Here is a 21,573-nt window from a genome sequence, read left to right as displayed (position 1 = left end):
ATGCTTTTGAACTGTGGTATTGGAGAAGACTCTTGAAAGTCCCTTGGACTGCAAGGAGATCAAACCAGTCAATCCTAAAGAAAATCAGTCCTGAATATTCATTGAAAGGACTGATGTTGAAGCTGAAGTTCCAATACTTTGGCCACCTGATGTGAAGAGCTGACTCATTGGAAAAGCCCCTGATGCTGGGAAAGATGGAAGGCAGGAGGAGAAGGGGATGACAGAGGATGAGATGGTTGGATGGTATCACCAACTGGATGGACATGAGTTTGAGCAAGCTCTGGGAATTGTGATGGACAGGGAAGCCTAGCGTGCTGTAGTCCATGGTATTGAAAATAGTTGGACATGACTGAGTGACTGAACTGACTGGCTGATTGTCTAGACTGAAATTCATTCATTCATCCCTATCTCAAAAGTCTTTCAGGCACCCACTATTCACCAGATACTTCTCTAGGCACTGAGGTTACTGCAGATACTGAAACATGCCCAAATCCCCAGCTGTATCCCTGCCTTACATTTGTTAAGAGACTGACAAGTTTAAAAAATTGTATAATATTACATGGAAAGTTGGTAAATGCTACAAATAAGTAAGAAAGCAATTACAGAGAAGAGGGTATATGGGGAAAGGATGTAGTATTAAACTGTTTTCCCTGTGAAGGTGCCTCTTGAGAAAAGTACTGAAGGAAAGAGAGCAATATAAAGACCCTGTCATAGCAGCATTTCGGGTATGTTCAAAGAACATCAAAGAAACTTGTGCAGGTGGAATGGAGTGGAATGGGGGAAGGAGAAGTGGTAAAGGTGGTAACAGATGAAATAGGAAGTCAGATTTATAGGGCTTTGAAAACCACCGTGAAAACTCTGGCATTTTCACCAATTCACGTATGTGGAGTCATCTCGAAAGTCTTTATTTTTTTTAACCCTTTCTGTTATGAATTATGGTTTTCCCTGGTGGCTTAGGGGCAAAGAATTTGCCTGCAATGCAGGGGACTTGAGAGACATGGGTTCAGTCCCTGAGTTGGGAAGATCCCCTGGAGTAGGAAATGGCAACCTACTGGAGTAGAATACTTCAGTATTCTTGCTGGGAAAAAATCCCACAGACAGAGCCTGACAAGCTGCGGTCCCTGTGGTCACAAAGAGTCAGACAAAACTGAGCAACTGAACACACACACACATTGTGAATTATAATACACAATGAGAAATAATACACAATAGAGAAAAAAATGGCAACCCACTCCAGTGTTCTTGCCTGGAGAATCCCGGGGACTGGGAAGCCTGGTGGGCTGCTGTCTATGGGGTCGCACAGAGTCAGACATGACTGATGTGACTTAGCAGCAGCAGCAGCAGCAGCAGCAAACTAATTGAACTCGAGGAGGGGGTCATGGGAACCTTCACCATATAGCTGGTCAGTCAGAAACACAGGAGATAGATAACCTGGACTTGCAGTTGGCATCTGAAGTGGAGGCAGTGTTGTGGGGCTGAGCCCTTAACTTGTGGGATATGATGCTATCTTCAGGTAGATACTACCAGAATTAAATTGTAGGACATTCAGTTGGTATCCCCTGAGGATTGGAGAATTGCTTGATAGTATTGGAAAACACTGTCAGAGTCAATGGCCATAGCTGAACTGGTCACAGAGCTTTGGCAATGTTTGACCTGGTTCTGGCCCCAAGTCCCTCTCACTTCATCCCCTGCTGTAGGCCTTGACCTAGCCCAGATTCTGGAGTAATTCACTACTCTGGTCTCTAAACTGGGAAAATACTTAGCAGGTTAGTTTTCTGCTCAGCCTAGGGTGGGTATGGGTGGTGATTTACCTGGATCTTATTCCCTGGTTTTAGTAGTTGGGATTCTAACTGGAGTTTTAGTAACAGGCACTCTGTATCATTCAATGACCATGACACCCAAACTACCTTAAGTTCTAAGTCGATTTGTTTGTTCCCCTAGTGCCTCTATGGCCTCGCTGATTCCTTACATTATTGGAGTTTATCCTCAAATCTAAGTGACTGGGCCTTTCTTTGGAGTTACTGCTTGCTAGAACTTCTGCCTGCTAATAGCCTTAAAAAAAAAGTTAATTGAGGTCAAGCTCTGGCTGCTGGTGGTGAAAGATCCTCTTCCCACCCCACAGTGGCTATTGCTAAACAGCTGAACCTCTCAGATTCCAATCTCCTGAAGGCTCTGCACTCCCATTCTTATGTCACCCCCTGAACTGTGAACTGACCCCTGACCCTTCTCATCCCACAGGTTCTCCAAGTCCCCTCCTCGGGAAGCACCACCACCACCACAGCCAGTCCCAGTCTCCAATACCCACCCCCTCCCTTTTTTTTTCTGAGGACTGTATTTGTATGGGCTCTAACTTCTTCAGACCTATGGATGAGCTGTTAATCTCCCAATATAGTATCTTTATATCCATTGTACTTGCTTTTCAAAATGGATAGAGGAGATTCTATGTACTATCTCTGGTCATTTTCTCTGGAGACACTGAGATTTGAGGGAAAAAAAGAAAATGACCCATGATTTATTTGCTCTTTTCACAAGCTAAGCTGACCACCAAGTGGACTTTGGAATTGACTCTATGATACCTGTTGGTGTAAAACTCTGAACAGAGAGTGCTGGATTGCACCACTGAGGTCAGCAGTGGCCAGGGAAACCCATGTGAATGTGTCATTCAGTGCCAGAAGGGTCAAAGTCAGCTGACTTTTAAAATTTTCTCTGTCACTGTTCCCTCAAGCCACCCTGGGATTTTTCCTCCCCTTTATCATCAAACATCTCCAGCAGATGATTGGAATCTGTGGCGTACCTTCCCACGTACCTCCCAACTTCAGCCCTGCAAAGACAGGCTCTCAACATGGGGTAACTGCCTCTCAGCAGTCAGAGGGGTCTCCTCTGTGCCAGCTCCAGTGGATCTTTCTCCGGTTCCCTCTCCCCTGACCTCCCTGGGGCATCTGAGCACAGTACCCCTGATGTGTCTAATGTTTTTTCCTCTATGGTCTCCAAGACTAGGCCAACCTATGTCTCCTCTCTCTTTCTCAAGACTTTTCCTTCCTTCCTTCAGAGTCTTTGCTTTCTTTCCTCAAATGTGACCCTCAAGATTTGTTCTAATCAGTTTGGTTAAACATCTCCCCATAGAGCTTACTTGGACATGATATTTTAATATATCCCCCCACACCTGAAGTAGGTGGTTCTTAGGTCCAGATCCCTAGATGTGACCTCTGATCCTACATTATCACTGACCTGCTGTGTCCTTTTCTTGAGTACCCCCCCACCCCTCAAACATAAAGGCAAAGTCAGCTTCCTAGCCCCTGAACTCGCTTTTCCCCTGAACAGCCCTTTTCCCATTATGTCTGCCAGCATCCTCCCATTTTCTAGACCCAAAACTTGGGAGTAACCTTTTATTCTTTTTCTTTTGTCCCTTACCTACAAATTGTAAGGGTCTTCCTTATATCTTAATGATATCAAATACTATTTTTGTTTTAGGAAAAGATTTAAATATTTTCAGAAGTGTGTTTTTCCACCGTAATCCCCCTACACTAATATTAGGTTCAATTATATGTACTTACTTTATTACAGGGTCAATGTCTCCTTTTTAAATGATTGGATTATTAGTATTTAAATATAACCTTATGTACTTTTTATTTTGACTGTAAGGATGTTTCAAAGCTCTTCTCTTCTTTTCTACAAACACAGAGGCTGGAAAAGCAATGCCTTCCCAGTATACAGAAGTGCCATGAGACTGAGTCTGACCAATAAGATTTAAGAGCAAGTCTGCTGACTCATCTATTAGGTAAGGCTTTAAATATATGATGACTCAATTTCTTAATCCAATTTCCATATTTTCTTTTTTTTTAAATTGAGGTGTAATGACGTACATTATATTAATTTTAATTGTACAACATAATGACTTGGTATATGTATATACTGTGAAGCAATCACCACAATAAATCTAGTTAAGATCTATCACCACACATAATTATACTTTTTTTTTCTTATGATGAGAACTTTTAAGATCTACTTTCTTAGAAGTTTTTAAATATACAATATTGTTAACTATCATCACCATGCTTTACATTATATCCCCAAGACTTACTTGTTTTATAACTGGAAGTTTGTGTCTTTTGACTGCCTTTACCCATTTCTCCCACTTCCCTACCCCAACTTGTGGCAACCACCAATCTATTCTCTGTATCTATGAGTCCAGTTTTTTGAAGATTCCCCTTATTAGTGAGATTATATGGCATTTGTCTTTCTCTGGCTTATTTCACTTAACATAATGTCCTCAAGCAGGGGAGGTGGGAAGGAAAAGTAGCTGCTTCAAGGGTATGGATTCTCCTTTTGAAGTGATAACCATGTTTTGGATCTACTTGGTGGTAGCATTTGTAAACACTGTGAGTGTACTAAATGCCACTGAGTTGTTCACTTTAAAATGGCTAATTTTATGTTATGTGAACTTTGTCTCAATCAAAAGAAAAAGAAAAAGAGTCCCTGGACTTTCCTGGTGACGCAGTGGATAAGAATCCGCCTACCAATGCAGGGGGCACAGGTTTGATCCCTGGTCCAGGAAGATCCCACATGCTGCAGAGCAGCTAAGCCCATACTCCAGAACTACTGAGCCAGAGTTCTAGTTCCCTCGAGCCACAACTACCCAAGACCCCATGCTGCAACTACTGAAGCCCATGCACCCAGAACCTGTGCTCCAACAAAGAGTAGGCCCTGCTCACCACAACTAGAGAAAGCTTCTGCAAAGCTACGAAGACCCAGCATGGCCAAATAAATAAAAAAATTAAAAAAAAAAAAAACTGAGTCCCACTAGAAGAAACATCATCCGGCCCTACTTGTTCTCCCCAGGAAGAGGAGGGATGGGGAATGGTGCAGCAGTGGCATGTGGCTACGTGAGTCACAAACTGATGAAAACCAGGAATTCTCCACCCTTTTTGTTGCTCCTCTCCCATGTTTTACTTAGGGGGTCCAGAAGATACCCTGGAGAAGGAAATGGCAACCCACTCCAGTATTCTTGCCTAGGAAATCCCAGGGACAGAAGAGTCTGGCAGGCTACAGTCCATGAGGTCACAGAGGGTCAGTCACCACTGACTCTGAAATGGACTGGCCTCACATCAGACCCTAGAGAAAAGGAAAGCAGATAGTTGTAGCTGAGGGAAAGCCTGTCATAGAAAGATTTCCATTATTATAAAGGCAGACATAAAATACATATGAATAAAGTTAGTTATTTGATACAAACATAAAAGTTCATTGTTATATAGCTGTTTATAATCATTAAAAATAAAATTCCCACTGTTCTGGCTTGTGTAGTAATGATAAAGAGGAATTTCAGCAGTCTGTCCAGAAAAATCACTTCTGGACACTTGCAGGACCTCAGCTGAGAGCTGAGTGGATTTTCTGTTAAAAGGAATTCACACTGAGTTGTTAATGAGGCTTGGCATGGCAGTAATTGCTTTTAAAGGAGAAACTCCTTTACACAGATGTATCTCTAATTGGTATATAGTGGGAAAGGTTATTTTTGGACAGGGGCCACCAGTATTCCTCTGTCCTCTGTTCCTCTACCCCACCTTTAGTCAGCCAGGAAAGAAAATTCAGGTGCTAACTTTGCATCTAAATCCATTGTCATTTCTGCTTCTCTCAGACAACAAAGCATCATGTGGTGGGGGCGGGGGTGGGGGTGGGGCCGGCACACAAAGCAAGCATCTCCTGGGATCCTGTGAGCCAGGCCTGCTTGGCTCTCTTACTGGGAATCTATCAGTAGAATGAATATGTCTTAATCCTATCTTAAGTAAAAGAGCCTGTGATTTCACAGCACAACATTAAGCCTGATACCACAATGTCAGCATTCACAGTGCCATTATCTAGACCTTGTTTAGATGACAAGAAATACTCCACAGGTTTCCTGTCACTTACGACCTCATCTGTCTCTGGTGGCTCAGAGGTTAAAGCATCTGCCTGCAATGTGGGAGACCCAGGTTGAGTCCCTGGGGGGAGACCCAGGTTCGAACCCTGGGTCGGGAAGATCCCCTGGAAAAGGAAATGACAACCCACTCCAGGATTCTCACCTGGAGAATCCCATGGACAGAGGAGCCTGGTAGGCTACAGTCCACGGGGTCACAAAGAGTTGGGCATGACTGAGAGACTTCACTTTCACTATATTGTCACCCTGCTTATTTAACTTATATGCAGAGTACATCATGAGAAACGATGGACTGGAAGAAACACAAGCTGGAATTAAGATTGCCGGGAGAAATATCAATAACCTCAGATATTCAGATGACACCACCCTTATGGCAGAAAGTGAAGAGGAACTAAAAAGCCTCTTGATGAAAGTGAAAGGGGAGAGTGAAAAAGTTGGCTTAAAGCTCAACATTCAGAAAATGAAGATCATGGCATCCGGTCCCATCACTTCATGGGAAATAGATGGGGAAACAGTGGAAACAGTGTCAGACTTTATTTTTTGGGGCTCCAAAATCACTGCAGATGGTGATCACAGCCATGAAATTAAAAGACGCTTACTCCTTGGAAGGAAAGTTATGACCAACTTAGACAGCATATTCAAAAGCAGAGACATTACTTTGCCAACAAAGTCCATCTAGTCAAGGCTATGGTTTTTCCAGTGGTCATGTATGGATGTGAGAGTTGGACTGTGAAGAAGGCTGAGCGCTGAAGAATTGATGCTTTTGAACTGTGGTGTTGGAGAAGACTCTTGAGAGTCCCTTGGACTGCAAGGAGATCCAACCAGTCCATTCTAAAGGAGATCAGCCCTGGGGTTTCTTTGGAGGCAATGATGCTGAAGCTGAAACTCCAGTATTTTGGCCACCTGATGCGAAGAGTTGACTCATTGGAAAAGACTCGGATGCTGGGAGGGATTGGGGGCAAGAGGAGAAGGGGACGACAGAGGATGAGATGGCTGGATGGCATCACCGACTCTATGGACGTGAGTCTGAGTGAACTCTGGGAGTTGGTGATGGACAGGGAGGCCTGGCATGCTGTGATTCATGGGGTCGCAAAGAGTCGGACACGACTGAGCGACTGAACTGAACTGAAATGAAACAGCAACCTCCTCCAAAATGGCTTAATCATACAGAAATGAACAAATAAAAGGAAATATCCAGTTCTAATGACATAATGTGGGAACCTGGACCGTCATGGTCACCTGAGAGCATCCATGTAGAAATAGAAAAGGAGTGCACTGCTTGGGCTTGAGGGGTTTACAGAGAAGCATCTGGGGAAATGCTCTAAAATGTTTCTTTTCCTCCTTTCATCCACCACATTATACTTTTCTCTCAAATCCATAGAAACCACAAAGCAGAATAAATGCAGTTCAGTTCAGTTCAGTCGCTCAGTCTGAATATCTGCATATCTGCATATCTGCATATCTGAGGTTATTGATATTTCTCCCGGCAATCTTGATTCCAGCTTGTGCTTCCTCCAGCCCAGCATTTCTCATGATGTACTCTGCATATAAGTTAAATAAGCAGGGTGACGATATACAGCCTTGACGTACTCCTTTTCCTATTTGGAACCAGTCTGTTGTTCCATGTCCAGTTCTAACTGTTGCTTCCTGACCTGCATATAGGTTTCTCAAGAGGCAAGTCAGGTGGTCTGGTATTCCCATCTCTTGAAGAATTTTCCACAGTTTATTGTGATCCACACAGTCAAAGGCTTTGGCATAGTCAATACAGCAGAAATAGATGTTTTTCTGGAACTCTCTTGCTTTTTCCATGATCCAGCAGGTGTTGGCAATTTGATCTCTGGTTCCTCTGCCTTTTCTAAAACCAGCTTGAACATCTGGAAGTTCGCAGTTCATGTATTGCTAAAGCCTGGCTTGGAGAATTTTGAGCATTACTTTACTAGTGTGTGAGATGAGTGCAATTGTGTGGTAGTTTGAGCATTCTTTGGCATTGCTTTCTTTGGGATTGGAATGAAAACTGACCTTTTCCAGTCCTGTGGCCACTGCTGAATTTTCCAAAGTTGCTGGCATATTGAGTGCAGCACTTTCACAGCATCATCTTTCAGGATTTGGAATAGCTCAACTGGAATTCCATCACCTCCACTAGCTTTGTTTGTAGTGATGCTTTTTAAGGCCCACTTGACTTCACATTTTAGGATGTCTGGCTGTAGGTCAGTGATCACACTATTGTAATTATCTTGCCGTGAAGCTCTTTTTTGTACAGTTCTTCTGTGTATTCTTGCCACCTCTTCTTAATATCTTCTGCTTCTGTTAGGTCTCTACCATTTCTGTCTTTTATCGAGCCCATCTTTGCCTGAAATGTTCCCTTGGTATCTCAATTTTCTTGAAGAGATCTCTAGTCTTTCCCAAATGTTGTTTTCCTCTATTTCTTTGCATTGATCACTGAGGAAGGCTTCCTATCTCTCCTTGCTATTCTTTGGAATTCTGCATTCAGATGCTTTTATCTTTCCTTTTCTTCTTTGCTTTTTGCTTCTCTTCTTTTCACAGCTCTTTGTAAGCCTCCCCAGACAGCCATTTTGCTTTTTGCATTTCTTTTCCATGGGGATGGTCTTGATCCCTCTCTCCTTTGCAATGTCATGAACCTCATTCCATAGTTCATCAGGCACTCTATCTATCAGATCTAGTCCCTTAAATCTATTTCTCACTTCCACTGTATAATCATAAGGGATTTGATTTAGGTCATACCTGAATGGTCTAGTGGTTTTCCCTACTTTCTTCAATTTAAGTCTGAATTTGGCAATAAGGAGTTCATGATCTGAGCCACAGTCAGCTCCCAGTCTTGTTTTTTGCTGACTGTATAGAGCTTCTCCATCTTTGGCTGCAAAGAATATAATCAATCTGATTTCGGTGTTGACCATCTGGTGATGTCCGTGTGTAGAGTCTTCTCTTGTGTTGTTGGAGGAGGGTGTTTGCTATGACCAGTGCGTTCTCTTGGCAAAACTCTATTAGCCTCTGCCCTGCTTCATTCTGTATTCCAAGGCCAAATCCTATTGTATGTGCAGCTCCAACTCTCAGAGTCCTGGGCTGATTCTCTTACCTTAGCTTGATAAACTAACACGATAATGGAAACTAATAAATGTGGCTGGGGGCGTTTACTATTCCTCTTTGCAAGGCCCGTCTCCCATACCAACACCTGTGGCCCCGAAGTGGGGTCAACCCATCCAGATACATGGCCTGATAATGTGGGGAAACGCTTTCCCAAAGAAAACCATCATATTCTTACCAGAAGCAGAAGAATAGTTCAGGTAGGAACTTCAGCTATTCACTGCAGTGATTAAAAGATCTTTTTTATTTACAAGACTTGATGGTGTTGTTCAGTCACTTGGTTGTGTCAGACTCTTTGCAACCCCATGGACTGCAGCACCCCAGGCTTTCCTGTCCTTGACCATCTCCCGGAGCTTGCTCAAACGCATGTCTATTGGGTCAGTGATGCCATCCAACCATCTCATCCTCTGTCGTCCCCTTTTCCTCCTGCCTTCAGTATTTCCCAGCATCAGGGTCTTTTCTAATGAGTTGGCTTTTCTCATCAGGTGGCCAAAGTATTGGAGCTTCAGTATCAGTCCTTCCAGTGACTAGTTGGGATTAATTTCCTTTAGGATCGACTGGTTTGATTTGTTTTGACTGGTTTGACAAGACTTGATATGCTAGTTTAATGACGAAGCCACCTCCTCCAACAGAGAGGACCTAGGACTTAGGACCAGAAGACTTGTATTCTAGCCCTGTTTCTACTGAAACAAATTATCTAACAGTCCACTCTTTGCCCTCACTGTGAACCAAAGGACTTAAATAAATCACTTGTTTATAAATCAACATTTGAAGTTCCCTGCCATTTTAAATGAGCTTCCCTGGTCTTGCTCCCGACCCTCACTATGCTCCAGGCATATCAGTCTTTTAGCTGCTTATTTATGGCTGTTCTTTCAACTTTTGAACCTTTGTCCATGCCATTCTCTCTTTGCCTGGAAAATGCCTTTCCCTCTACTTGTCATCTGATTTGATATTCAGATTTCAGTTTACATATCACTTCCTCAGCAAATCCTTCCTTGCATTGTCTATCTAAATTAGGTTGCCCTTGTCATATCTCTCAGAACACTTTTTTTTTTCTCTTTAGATTGATTACCAGAATTTGTGGTCTAAATAATATAACATGCACATACTAGGAGCAGTGTTCATCATCCCACCCTCCCTCCCTTTCCCTTCTCCATGTTAGGTCCATACGTTTGTTCTCTACATCTTTGTCTCTGCTTTGCAAATAAGTTCATCTGTACCATTCTTCCAGATTCCACATGTATGCATTAATATATGAGATTTTTCTCTCTCTGATTACTTTACTCTATATGACAGTCTCTAGGTACATCCATGTCTCTGCAAATGGCACAGTTTTGGTCCTTTTAATGACCAAGTAATTTTCCATTGTATATATGTACCACATCTTCTTTATGCATGCCTCTGTTGATGGATATTTAGGGTGCTTTGAAGCCTGGGCTATTACAGTAAATATTGCTGCAATAAACATTGGGGTGTATGTATATTGGAATTATGGTTTTCTCCAGGTGTATGACAAGCAGTGGGATTGCTGGGTCATATGGTAGTTCTAGTTTTAGTTTTTTAAGGAACCTACATTCTGTTCTCCATAGTGGATGTATCAATTTACAGTCCAATCAACAGTGCAAGAGAGTTCCCAATTCTCCATACCCTCTCCAGCATTTATTGTTTGCAGATTTTTTTTCTTAAATGATGGCTATTCTGACCAGTGTGGGGTGATACGTCATTGTAGTTTTGATTTGTATTTCTCTAAGAGATGGGAATACCAGACCACTTTACCTGTCTCCTGAGAAACCAGGGTGCAGTCCAAGAAGCAACAGTTAGAACCAGACACAGAACAATGGACTGGTTCCAAATTGGGAAAGGAGTATGTCAAGGCTATATACTATCATCCTGCTTATTTAATTTATATGCAGAGTATATCATGTGAAATGCCAGGCTGGATGAATCACAAGCTGGAATCAAGATTGCCAGGAGAAATATCAATAACCTCAGATGTGCAGATGACACCACCCTTATGGCCAAAAGCAAAGAAGAACTAAAGAGCCTCTTGATGAAGGTGAAAGAGGAGAGTAAAAAGCTGGCTTAAAACTCAACATTCAAAAAACCAAGATCTTGGCATTCAGTCCCATAACTTCATGGCAAATAGATGGGTAAACAGTGGCAACAGTGGCAGACTTTATTTTGGGGGGCTCCAAAATCACTGAAGATGGTGACTGCAGCCATGAAATTAAAACACACTTGCTGTTTGGAAGAAAAGCTATGACAAACCTAGATAGCATATTAAAAAGCTTAAATGTTACTTTGCTGACAAAGGTCCATCTAGTCAAAGCTATGGTTTTTCCAGTAGTCATGTATGGATGTGAGAGTTGAACTCTAAAGAAAGTTGAGTGCTGAAGAATTGATGCTTTTGAACTGTGGTGTTGGAGAAGACTCTTGAGAGTCCCTTGGACATCAAGGAGATCAGACTAGTCAATCCTAAAGGAAATCAACCTGAGTATTCATTGGAAGGACTGATGCTGAAGCTGAAGTTCCAATACTTTGGCCACCTGATGTGAGGAACTGACTCATTGGAAAAGACCTTGATGCTGGGAAAGATTGAGGGCAAGGGGAGAAGGGGATGACAGAGGATGAGATGGTTGGATGGCATCACCGACAATGGAGTTTGAGCAAACTCTGGGAGATAGTGAAGAACAGGAAGGTTGTTAGCATGCTGCAGTCCATGGGGTCGCAGAGTCAGACATGACTTAGTGACTGAACAATAATAATTAGTAATACTGAGCATCTTCTCAGGTGCTTCTTAGCCATCTGTATGTCCTCTTCAGAGAAATGTGTAGTTAGGTCTTCTGCCCATTTTTTGACTGTGTTTTTTTTTTTCTTTTTTTTTTGAGCTGCATGAGTTGTTTGTATATTTTGTAGGTTAATCCCTTGTCTGCTGCTTCATTTGCAAATATTTTCTCACATTCTACGGGTTGTCTTTTCATCTTGTTTATGGTTTCCTTTGCTGTGCAAAAGTTCTTAAGTTTAATTAGGTCCCATTTGTTTATCTTTGTTTTTATTTTCATTACTATAGGAAATGAGTCAAAAAAGATCTTGCTACAATTTATGTCAAAGAATGTTCTGCCTATATTTTCCTTTTAGAGTTTTATAGCAACTAGCCTCACATTTAGATTCATTTGGGTTTATTTCTTTTTTGGGGGGCGGTATTTTTGTGTATGGTGTTAGGGAGTATTCTAATTTCATTCTTTTACACGTAGTTATCCAGTTTTTCTTTTTTGGGCATGAAACTTGTGGGATCTTAATTCCCCAACCAGGGAATGAACCTAGGTCCTCAGCAGTGAAAGCATAGTGTCCTAATTACAGGACCACCAGGGAATTCCCTCTTCTAATGTCTTTGGATCCTTTCTTTTCTATTAAGCCAAGAAAGTTCTAGTATCTTAATGTAATTTAATGAAGGCCATAACTGAGTTCCTTGGTGGCTCAATGGTGAAAAAACAACAACAACAAAAAACCTGCCTACTAATGCAGGAGACTCAGGTTCGATCCTTGGGTCAGGAAGATCCCTTGGAGAAGAAAATGGCAACCCAGTCCAGTATTCTTGCCTGGGAAATCCCATGGACAGAGGAGCGTTGAGTGCTACCATCCCCGGGGTTGCAAAAGAGTTGGACATGACTTATCGACTAAACAACAACAATAATAATTTGAGCCTGGTTTTAGTCAACGAACTCAGCAGACCCTTAGAGCCACTCCTAACTGATTGAATTAATACACTAAACTCAGAATATCTAGTGCTGCAAACACACGAATAATTTCGATTTTATATTCCTTCTTCCTTGGTCTAGAACTCACCCCTACAGAGAAATCCTCCAACACTAATGTACTTTAGCAATGTCTTACAACTGTTTCCCTGCGTAAGTGTCTCCTCTGGTGTCAGACATCTTACTCACCTTCCTAGAGTATGTTGCAATCTGACTTTCCCTGTGGATCTAGAGGTAAAGAAGCATTGGCATACCTCTGTAAGGTTGATTTTTTAGTGAAGCCATTACAGAATCTTCAAGCAAGGGATGGGAAGGGAGGCAAGGAATCGCCAGCATCTCAAAGAGGGAAGAAGGGAGTGTTTCAGGTTGCAAAGGGGACTCAGTGGGATTTGAGGGTTTAAGATAATCAAATTCAATCCAAATTACCACGATGTCCCCATTCCAAGTCTTGGGATTTTAAATTAATCCCAAGCTTTCACATATGAGCCCTAATAAAGCTGTGAATTCAACTTTTATGATAATTTGGTAATCAGGAGGATCAAACAGTGAGTCTGATTTGTGGTGGCTCAGAGGGTAAAGTGTCTGCCTGCAACACGGGAGACCTGGGTTTGATCCCTGGGTCAGGAAGATCCCCTGGAGAAGGAAATGGCAACCCACTCCAGTACTCTTGCCTGGAGAATGTCATGGATGGAGGAGCCTGGTAGGCTACAGTCCACGGGGTTGCAAAGAGTTGGACACAACTGAGCAACTTCACTCACTTTCTCCCTGAAGCTACAGAAGTTATAGAGCTTGAAATTCTCTAGTTCTCTGAGAAGTCATTTCATTTTTTTAAATTAAAAACAATTTTTTAAAGTCTTCATTGAATTTGTTACAATATTGCTTCTGTTTTTTGGTTTTGTTTTTGGTATGATCCTAGCTCCCTGTCTAGGGATTGAACCTGCACCCTCTGCATTGGAAAGCGAAGTCTTAACCACTGGAACTGCCAGGGAAGTCCCTGATCTGTCATTTTGCTGGATAGACTCTCCATGGCATTCAGAAGCAGCTATCCCTCTCTATAGTCCTTGTTAAATCATTCCCACTGGAAGGGTCTAACCTAGCAACTATTTGGTCTAGCAAAGACTTGTCTTCAGTAGGAAATTTATTCCCCACTGATATATATATTTTTAATTTATTTATTTTATTTTTGGCTATGCTGGCTCTTCGTCGCTGTGCGGGCTTTTCTCTAGTTTCAGCAGGGAGGGCCTACTCTCTGGTTGTGATGTGTGGGCTTCTCATTGCAGTGGCTTCTCTAGTTGCAGAGCATGGGCTCTAGGGCACTCAAGCTTCAGTAGTTTTGATTCCAGGGCTCTAGAGCGCTGCCTCAATAGTTGTGGCACAGGGGCTCAGCTGCTTTGCAGCATGTGGGATCTTCCTGGATCAGGCATGAAACCCATGTCTCCTGCATTGGCAGGCAGATTCTTTTATCAAAGCACCACCTGGGAAGCCCCAGACTGATAATTTAAATAACTTTCCATTTCTGCCTAAGACTATCATGATCTCATTCTCCAGTAGTGATAACATTATCATTGACTTCAAATAGAATTCAGCCAAATAGCTAATCCCTCTAAGCTTTAAGATTACTATCTTAAAACTACTTTTGGGCTCAGTTATAGTCTTTGTTAAAGTTTATTTAGGAAAACAAACAAAACACTCAAAATATTTCAAGCAATACCTGGCTTAAAGTATCAGGAATAGGTGGATATAGAATCACTGGAAGGACTGGAAAAGCAAGAGACAGGGTAGATAGAACACCATTATCTTCAGGTCAACCACTGAAGCTCTAGTCCAGGACAGCGAGAAACTTCTGCTGCTTCGTAGGTTGGAAAATCACAGAATGTTCCCATTGGCTTCCCTGGTGGCTCAGATGGTAAAGCGTCTGTGTACAATGCGGGAGACCTGGGTTCCATCCCTGGGTCCGGAAGATCTGCTGGAAATGGCAATCCACTCCAGTACTATTACCTGGAAAATCCCATGGATGGAGGAGCCTGGTAGGCTACAGTCCATGGGGTCACAAAGAGTCACTTTACTTTCACTTTTCCATTGGTTAACACAGCTGCCTTGCTGCACAAATGTGGATGGCTGGTAAGGAATCACTTCATGTCTGCTGCCATCCATACATCTCTCTGCTGCTGTCAGAAAAACAAGAAAATGGTTTCTACTTTTATTCCATTTTCCAATTCTCACACAAGTGTATCTTGTTGACAGAAGACTAACATCTAGAAGCCTGGAGCCAATCTGGGAATTATAGTTCTCTCGCTTCCAGCCCCTATGATCCATAGAGAATAGTCAGGAGTGGGGAATAAATGCACACTGCTTCTGTCTTATCCCATGGCAACTAGCACCAAGGATATCTCCCAACTTTTATGAAGGCTGTAATTTCAATTCCAAACTAGTGAAAAACTTCAGAGATATTCAGCCAGGCCTTCCTAGTTCATCACTCACCCCCTACCCTGCCTGCCACACACACACATTTTGCCTACAGTTTTCTGATTTCTAGTTTCCTGCCTCTCTGCCTACTCTCTGCGCCTGTGAGTTACAGAACCCAGGGTGTGCAGAATAAGACTGAAAGAGGAAGCTTAGAGGAGAAAGAGGACAGGTTCTGTTTTTCCCTAATCTTAGTACACCTAATGTTCTGTCCTTCACTCTTCCCCCTATTAGAGTTGGAATTCTGAAAGCTCATTCTGGTAAAAATCTCAAGAGATAGCTAGAGAGATTAGATTTCCAAAATATCCAGGTATAAATAATTTTTCAACTAAGGTGACAGTGCAAAATGTATACCTTTGTATTTTTTGCATTTTTTATATCACACACAGAAACACACAGCGCCCCCCGCCCCGCCGCGGTGGGAGGGAGCAGGGCGGGAAAGGGGGAAAGAGAAGAGTTCAAGGCTAGTGTTATGGTTGTAGTTTCAATGTACGATCTCTTTTTAAATACTATCCAGCTCTGTTAGATGCGGAGACCGAAGCTCAGAGGTTGGATAACTTGTTCATGATCCTACTACTATATAAGAACTCTCATCTGCGCATATTGGTTTCCACGAGGTATGACAGGGAGATACCCTAAAATTAACAGACTAACCAACTCTATGAGTTTGGCCTCCCTGTCGGAATCACCTTCCATTTCAGCTGAATCCCCCAGGCACTTCGCCTGTGGCCTCTGGCACCGAGCGCAGGGAGCTCTCGGTCCCTGCACCCACTAGAGATGGAGCAGGGGTAATTGAGGATGGAAGGCTCTGCGAGAAGAGCAGCAGGAGCCCGCGGAGGGCCTGAGGAGGGGGTAGGGAAAGGGGGCGGGGCAGGGCAGACCCTGCCCCGCCCTTCCGTTCACTCCCATTGGCCGTGCGTTCACTGGGCCTATCCCACTGCCCACCCCCAGAACGACGCTTAAAGTGTGCGAAGCAGGTGCTTCGAGAGGAGTAACAAGTTTGCGCGCCTGTCCGGAATCGGCGCGGCACCCATTCATTGCCTCTGAACATCCATCTGTCCCTTCGGTCATCCTTCGGGAAGGGGCTCCAGACACCTGGGAGCAGCCGCCACCCAGGGGACTACGACCAGAAAAAGAGCAGAAAGCCCGGCTGAGCCTCGCGGGCCCAGGCAGGGGACGGTGACGACCACCATGCAGACGTGCGCCAGGGCCTGGGGGCTGCGTCTGGGTTGCGGAGTCGGGGGCGGCCGCCGCCTGGCTGGAGGAGCTGGCCCCCGGTGGGCGCCGAGGGGCCGTGACAGAAGTAGCGGCGGCGGGGATAGCGGCGGGGCCGGGGCCTCGCGCCTCCTCGAGCGCCTTCTCCCCAGACACGACGACTTCGCTCGGAGACATATCGGCCCCGGGGACAAAGACCAGAAGGAGATGCTACAGGCCCTGGGGCTGGCGGTAAGGACCCCAACCCGGCTCTGCCGGGCCTCACCCCCGCCCCGCCTTCTGCCCTCAAGGCCTCCTGGCCCCCACCAGGAGCCCCGCTTCGCTTCGCTTGGGACCTGCACCCTGGTCCGGGGCTCTGGTGTGGAAGACAGCGCGCGTGCTCAGTCCGCGTTCCCCAGACTTCTCCCACCAGATTACTTTCTCCTCCACCAGCTCTTCGCGCCTCGAAATCGTGTATTTTACAACCTAGTTAGGCCCTGCTGATGAGCTCTAACTTCGCAAGAGAAGGACCTCCCGATTTATCCAATTATCTCCGATTGCCCACTGAAATCCAAGCCAGAGTGGCCGAATTACTACCCTAATTATTTTACCCCGCTCCGAGTGATTTTTGTTTGTTAAAGTTGTCCTTTTTAAGAAGAAACTCTTTTTAAAAATTAGACCATTTAAGTGAAGTCCCCACAAGCCTTTGTATATGCAAAATACAGAGGTGACTTTTAGCTCAGAAGCTCTTTCCTCTGCCTTCAGTGTTCACGAGCTTGAATTTTAATTTTAGAGCGTTGATGAACTGATCGAGAAGACCATCCCTGCCAGCATCCGCCTGAAGAGACCCTTGAAAATGGATGACCCTGTCTGTAAGTAACCGGGAGACTCCATTTGCTCTGGCCTGTTTGTTTTCTGTGGTCTCTGAAAGTCCATCTGTGGGTCAGGATTGCTCAGGAGGGAGAATGTTTATTAAGCTAAAACAGCGCTGGGTACCTACCGCACGGGGCGGGAGAGGGTGCAATATATTCGGCTCCCTGGAATAGTTCTCTGTCTCAGCGCTCCTCAAGGAGCCAGCAAACTTCCTGGGGCAGGGGCAGGGGTCGGGGTGGGGAAGGCAATGCACCAGCAAGTGCGGAGGATTCCCAACTCGCCAGGCACCTGTCCAGGTATGATTCTCCGATCCTTTGGCTTGGAAGATGTCCCCACTTCTCTGCAGATCGGGGTACTCAGAAGGGAGAAAAGACTGCCTACAGTCTTGAAATAGGAGAGTGACAAAAATGGGAGACCCAGACATCTGGCCTCCTACCCCAAGGTTATTTACATCACAGTAGCTTCCAATTGTTCCATCTCAGATCCAAATTTTATTATTTATACCCACTGAAGGGCACCATTTAAAGTCTGAATGATTTTTAAGAAATCTTAATTTACCCATAGACTCTCTTAGAATTTTATTTTATATTTTAAAATATTTTAATGGTCTCAAGATTATTTGACATCTATGACTGAGCAAGAATTCACACAACACACACAAAATTCAAGTGGGGAGGCAGAGCTGAAATTTTTTTTTTTTTAATAAACAGGAAAGTATTCTCCTGGTTTTGAATCATAATAATGCTATGTCTTCTGAGGTCAAGGGAAGAGAAGACAATTGGTTTGCTTTAGGTCTGGGGACAGAAAAGATATGTGGAAAGTAGGCTTTATTTTGTTTTCAAGTATACAACTTGAGTTATAAAGCAGGTCCAGCCCCCAGCTGACTAATGCTATAATTCAGGCTGTGCTGAGGGCTGCTCCCTTTATTGGTTTCAAATCTGAACCATTTCCCCTGATGGAAGGGACCTTGTTCATAGAAGAAAATATGAACTTTTTGTCCGCTTGAACTGATTGATACCTGGGGATGGCTGGAAGCCTTATCTATTTCAACTTTAGGAAATCAGAATCCTGATTCATTGGATGTGTAGTATAGTTATGTTTTTAAAGCAAGTCTTCAGTGAGTATTTTAACAAATAAATTTCTTCCTGAGTCTTTCAAAGTCACAAAATGTTTAGGTCAGCCCTTTTACTATATACTCTAAAATGTTCTTTGAGAGCATCAGAGTCTAGGAACCATGTCCAAGTTATCTAGCCTCTTGTAGTGTCACTGTTTGTTTCCAGCTGAATAATTTGAACCTTGGGAGATTCCATTTCTCCCCCTTCCTTTGGAAGCAGACTTCTGATAAGTAATTTATAATTTATGTGTAAACTTTAAACCCAGCTTCTGTGAAGTTTGGGGCTGCTTCCATCTGGTTAGACTGAAGTGACTCAGAAAATATTGCACTGGCAGGAGTCTCCCTTGCCCTGAAGTAGATTGGCTCTCCAACAAAGCTTGCTTCTTGGAAGTGAGCTGGGAGTGGGGATAGGGAGGATGGGGGTTCAGAATGCACCAGAAAGGCATCAGTGTTTTACTCTGCAATGGTTACTGAATGTGTTCCACGTGGGGAGGGCAAATTGGTGCAGGTAACCTCTAGTAGAAGCGTTTTCATTTACTCGTGGAGCATCGTGATCCAAACCTGGTTTCACACAAAAGCTGAGTGCCTGTGTTCTACCATAATCAGAGGAATCCTAGACCAAATATATGTTCACTGAGTAGAGAGAAAACTAAGAGCTAGTACATGTCTTAAATTCCTCATTGCTGAGTAAAAGAGGATTGTGAGAGCTGTAAGCAGTGTGGAGATACTTGGGTTCTTATTCATAACTTTATGATCTCAAACCATTATGTAGTACTTAGCATGTACTGGGCTCTTTTTAAAATGTTTTTCATATATTAATTTAATCCTTATTACAACCCTATGAGGTAACTATCATTATCAACTCTGACTTAAAATGAACATACCAGTCCTTCCCTAGTGGTCCAATGGTTAAGACTCTGCACTTCCAATGCAGGGATCTCTGGTCAGGGAACTAGGATCCCACATGTGTGTGGTGTGGCCCAAAATAAATACAAAAACCATGGCATACAGAGAGTAAGAATCATGCCCAAGGTCACCACTGGTAAGCAGTAGAGGCAGAATTCAACCCATACAGTGCAGGCCCTGTTCACACTCCAGTCCTCTTCATTGTCCCCTAAAGTAGAAAATCCTTGTCCTGACTCTTCCTCAGTATCCAGTTTACAGGTGTGCACAAGCCCAACACACTGGAAACACTCCACCAGCTACCCTAGTGGAAATGCCACAGTAGGCTGAGAGTCCAGGTCTGAGAACACTCAGGCCCACTGCCAGGGCGAGGGAAGGGGTAACAGAGGTGCAGGGTCAGAGCTGGGTGTTGAAGGATGAGTAGTAATGCTCTGTTGGATGAGGCCAGGGGAGACTGCTGTAGCCAGAGGGAACAGATTGTACAGGACAGAGTGGGCTGACAGAGTCAGGGAAGCATGGATGGTTCGGCTGTCATGCAGGAGGCTCCCCTCCGCCCTTGGACATGTAAGGAAGTGCCTTGAAAGAATGCCTTGATCTCAGCCTTGATCTTCACAGTAAGCCATACTTTAGAGAAACAAACAAAGCTACTTGTTCATCCCATTCAAGTGAACCCCACCCTCCACTGGCATACACAAAGGAAAAAAACTAGGATTTATGTCAATGGAAACATTCGTTTCTCCGGATGGTGCCATTATGAATGATTTTAGATTTCTTTTTATTCCTGTTTTTTCTAGATTTTCTACAGTAACTATGTATTTATTTTGCAATTAATACAAAACTTAAAATACTTTATGAATCACACCACTCACTTTCAGCTATGATATGTTTCTCTGTGTAATATTTTCAGTGAAGTCATATCAAGTGAACCAGACTGAAGTAGCCCATAACTTCACAGAAGCAGCAGGGTTTCAAGTTTACAGAAAATTGCACATTGCTTATTTTGAGCATGCTTATTAGGAAGAGAGAGGAGACACTAAACCCTTAGATGTTCAAGTTATTCGACCCGAACTGGGCAGCTGAGTTGTCAGAATGAGACTTTTGATGGACTTGTGACAACCTAATGTTCCAAGCAATATTGTTTAGAGTGATTTTGCAGTGAGCAAAGGGTGCAGTGTTGTGCAATGCAGCTGCAGGTGGCAACTCTGTCACCCAGGTGACCCACTCTTCTGAACTGACCCCAAGGACACTGGCAGGGCATCTGTTCTCCTGGCTGTGGACATCAGTTATCTTTCAGCTGGATTAAGTCTGTTGTCAGGTACAGCCTGCAGTCTGTGACAAATCTCTCCTTTGGCCATTTCTGGCTTCTTGAGATCCCAGCATATACAAATTATTATTTCATCTTTAGGATAATTCCAATGAATTCTTATACAACTGTGGAAATAAACAAAGACCAGCCAAATGAGAAAAGCAAAGGCTGTTTATTCTGAACTTGCTATAGAAGTCAGCCTTTTGTTTTACAGAGGAGTAGGAAGGCCTTCAGGGGCACCCTGGTGGCCTGAACAAGATGTAGGTAGGCCAACAAAAGCAAGTCTTCCATCTAAAGCAGGATTTTCCCTGTGATTGCTTAAGTCTGTTTGTTCAGCTTTGTCTGGTTGGTTCTAGATTGGAAGCAGGCACCAAGATTAGTGTAGTTGTCAGTTATTAATCAAGTCCTGGCTCTTTTGGGCTGATTGCTAGAGAAGTTATTGTTTATTTTCTGCCATTGTCGCTGGAGATAGCAAAAGACAGCTTTCTGCAAGTCTAGTCTGTAGCAAGCTGGCTCAAGGGTGGTTTATTGTGGATTAGGGGGTTGGTTTCCTGAGCAGGTTGCTGCAAGTGGTAGGTGAAAATGTTATAGTTATATATGGTCTGGCCATTGTCTGTTTGTATGTTTAGACTCTCATAGTAGTCTGTTGTCCTTATATTTTTGTCATTAATTCTTATGGGGCAGACCCCTACTGATCTGACTGAAAGCTTGTACAGTCAACCTATTGCCTAATTTTTAAGTGTTTATGACCATTTACTATTGGCAGGGCATTGCAAGGATAAATGTATGAATAAACATAATCACTATCTTCAGTGGGCTTACGTCTTACTGTGACTTGAGTTCAAAAGTTAAAATGTCCAAGATGTCATAAGAACTATGAATAAAATGCTGTAAATGTACAGAAATGATGTGAAATTAAATAGAAAAACTGGGATTTCTGAAAGCAGTGTAA

General features: G+C 43.5%; 1 protein-coding gene across 1 annotated transcript in view; it reads left to right on the top strand.

The window, feature by feature from the left end:
* The first annotated feature begins 16,175 nt into the window (after positions 1 to 16,175).
* Positions 16,176 to 21,573, top strand: part of GLDC (glycine decarboxylase) — a 95,443-nt gene continuing 90,045 nt past the window's right edge. The window contains exons 1-2 of the mRNA XM_005906907.3: positions 16,176 to 16,677; positions 17,219 to 17,297. Of these exons, the coding sequence (XP_005906969.2) occupies positions 16,423 to 16,677; positions 17,219 to 17,297 (334 nt within the window). The 5' untranslated portion in view covers positions 16,176 to 16,422. The remainder of the gene's footprint in view (positions 16,678 to 17,218; positions 17,298 to 21,573) is intronic.

The sequence above is a fragment of the Bos mutus genome, chromosome 8 (assembly GCF_027580195.1).
Source record: "Bos mutus isolate GX-2022 chromosome 8, NWIPB_WYAK_1.1, whole genome shotgun sequence".
Lineage (NCBI taxonomy): Eukaryota > Metazoa > Chordata > Mammalia > Artiodactyla > Bovidae > Bos > Bos mutus.
The sequence above is the reverse complement of the archived record's forward strand: the minus strand, read 5'-3'. Positions and strand labels throughout refer to the sequence as shown.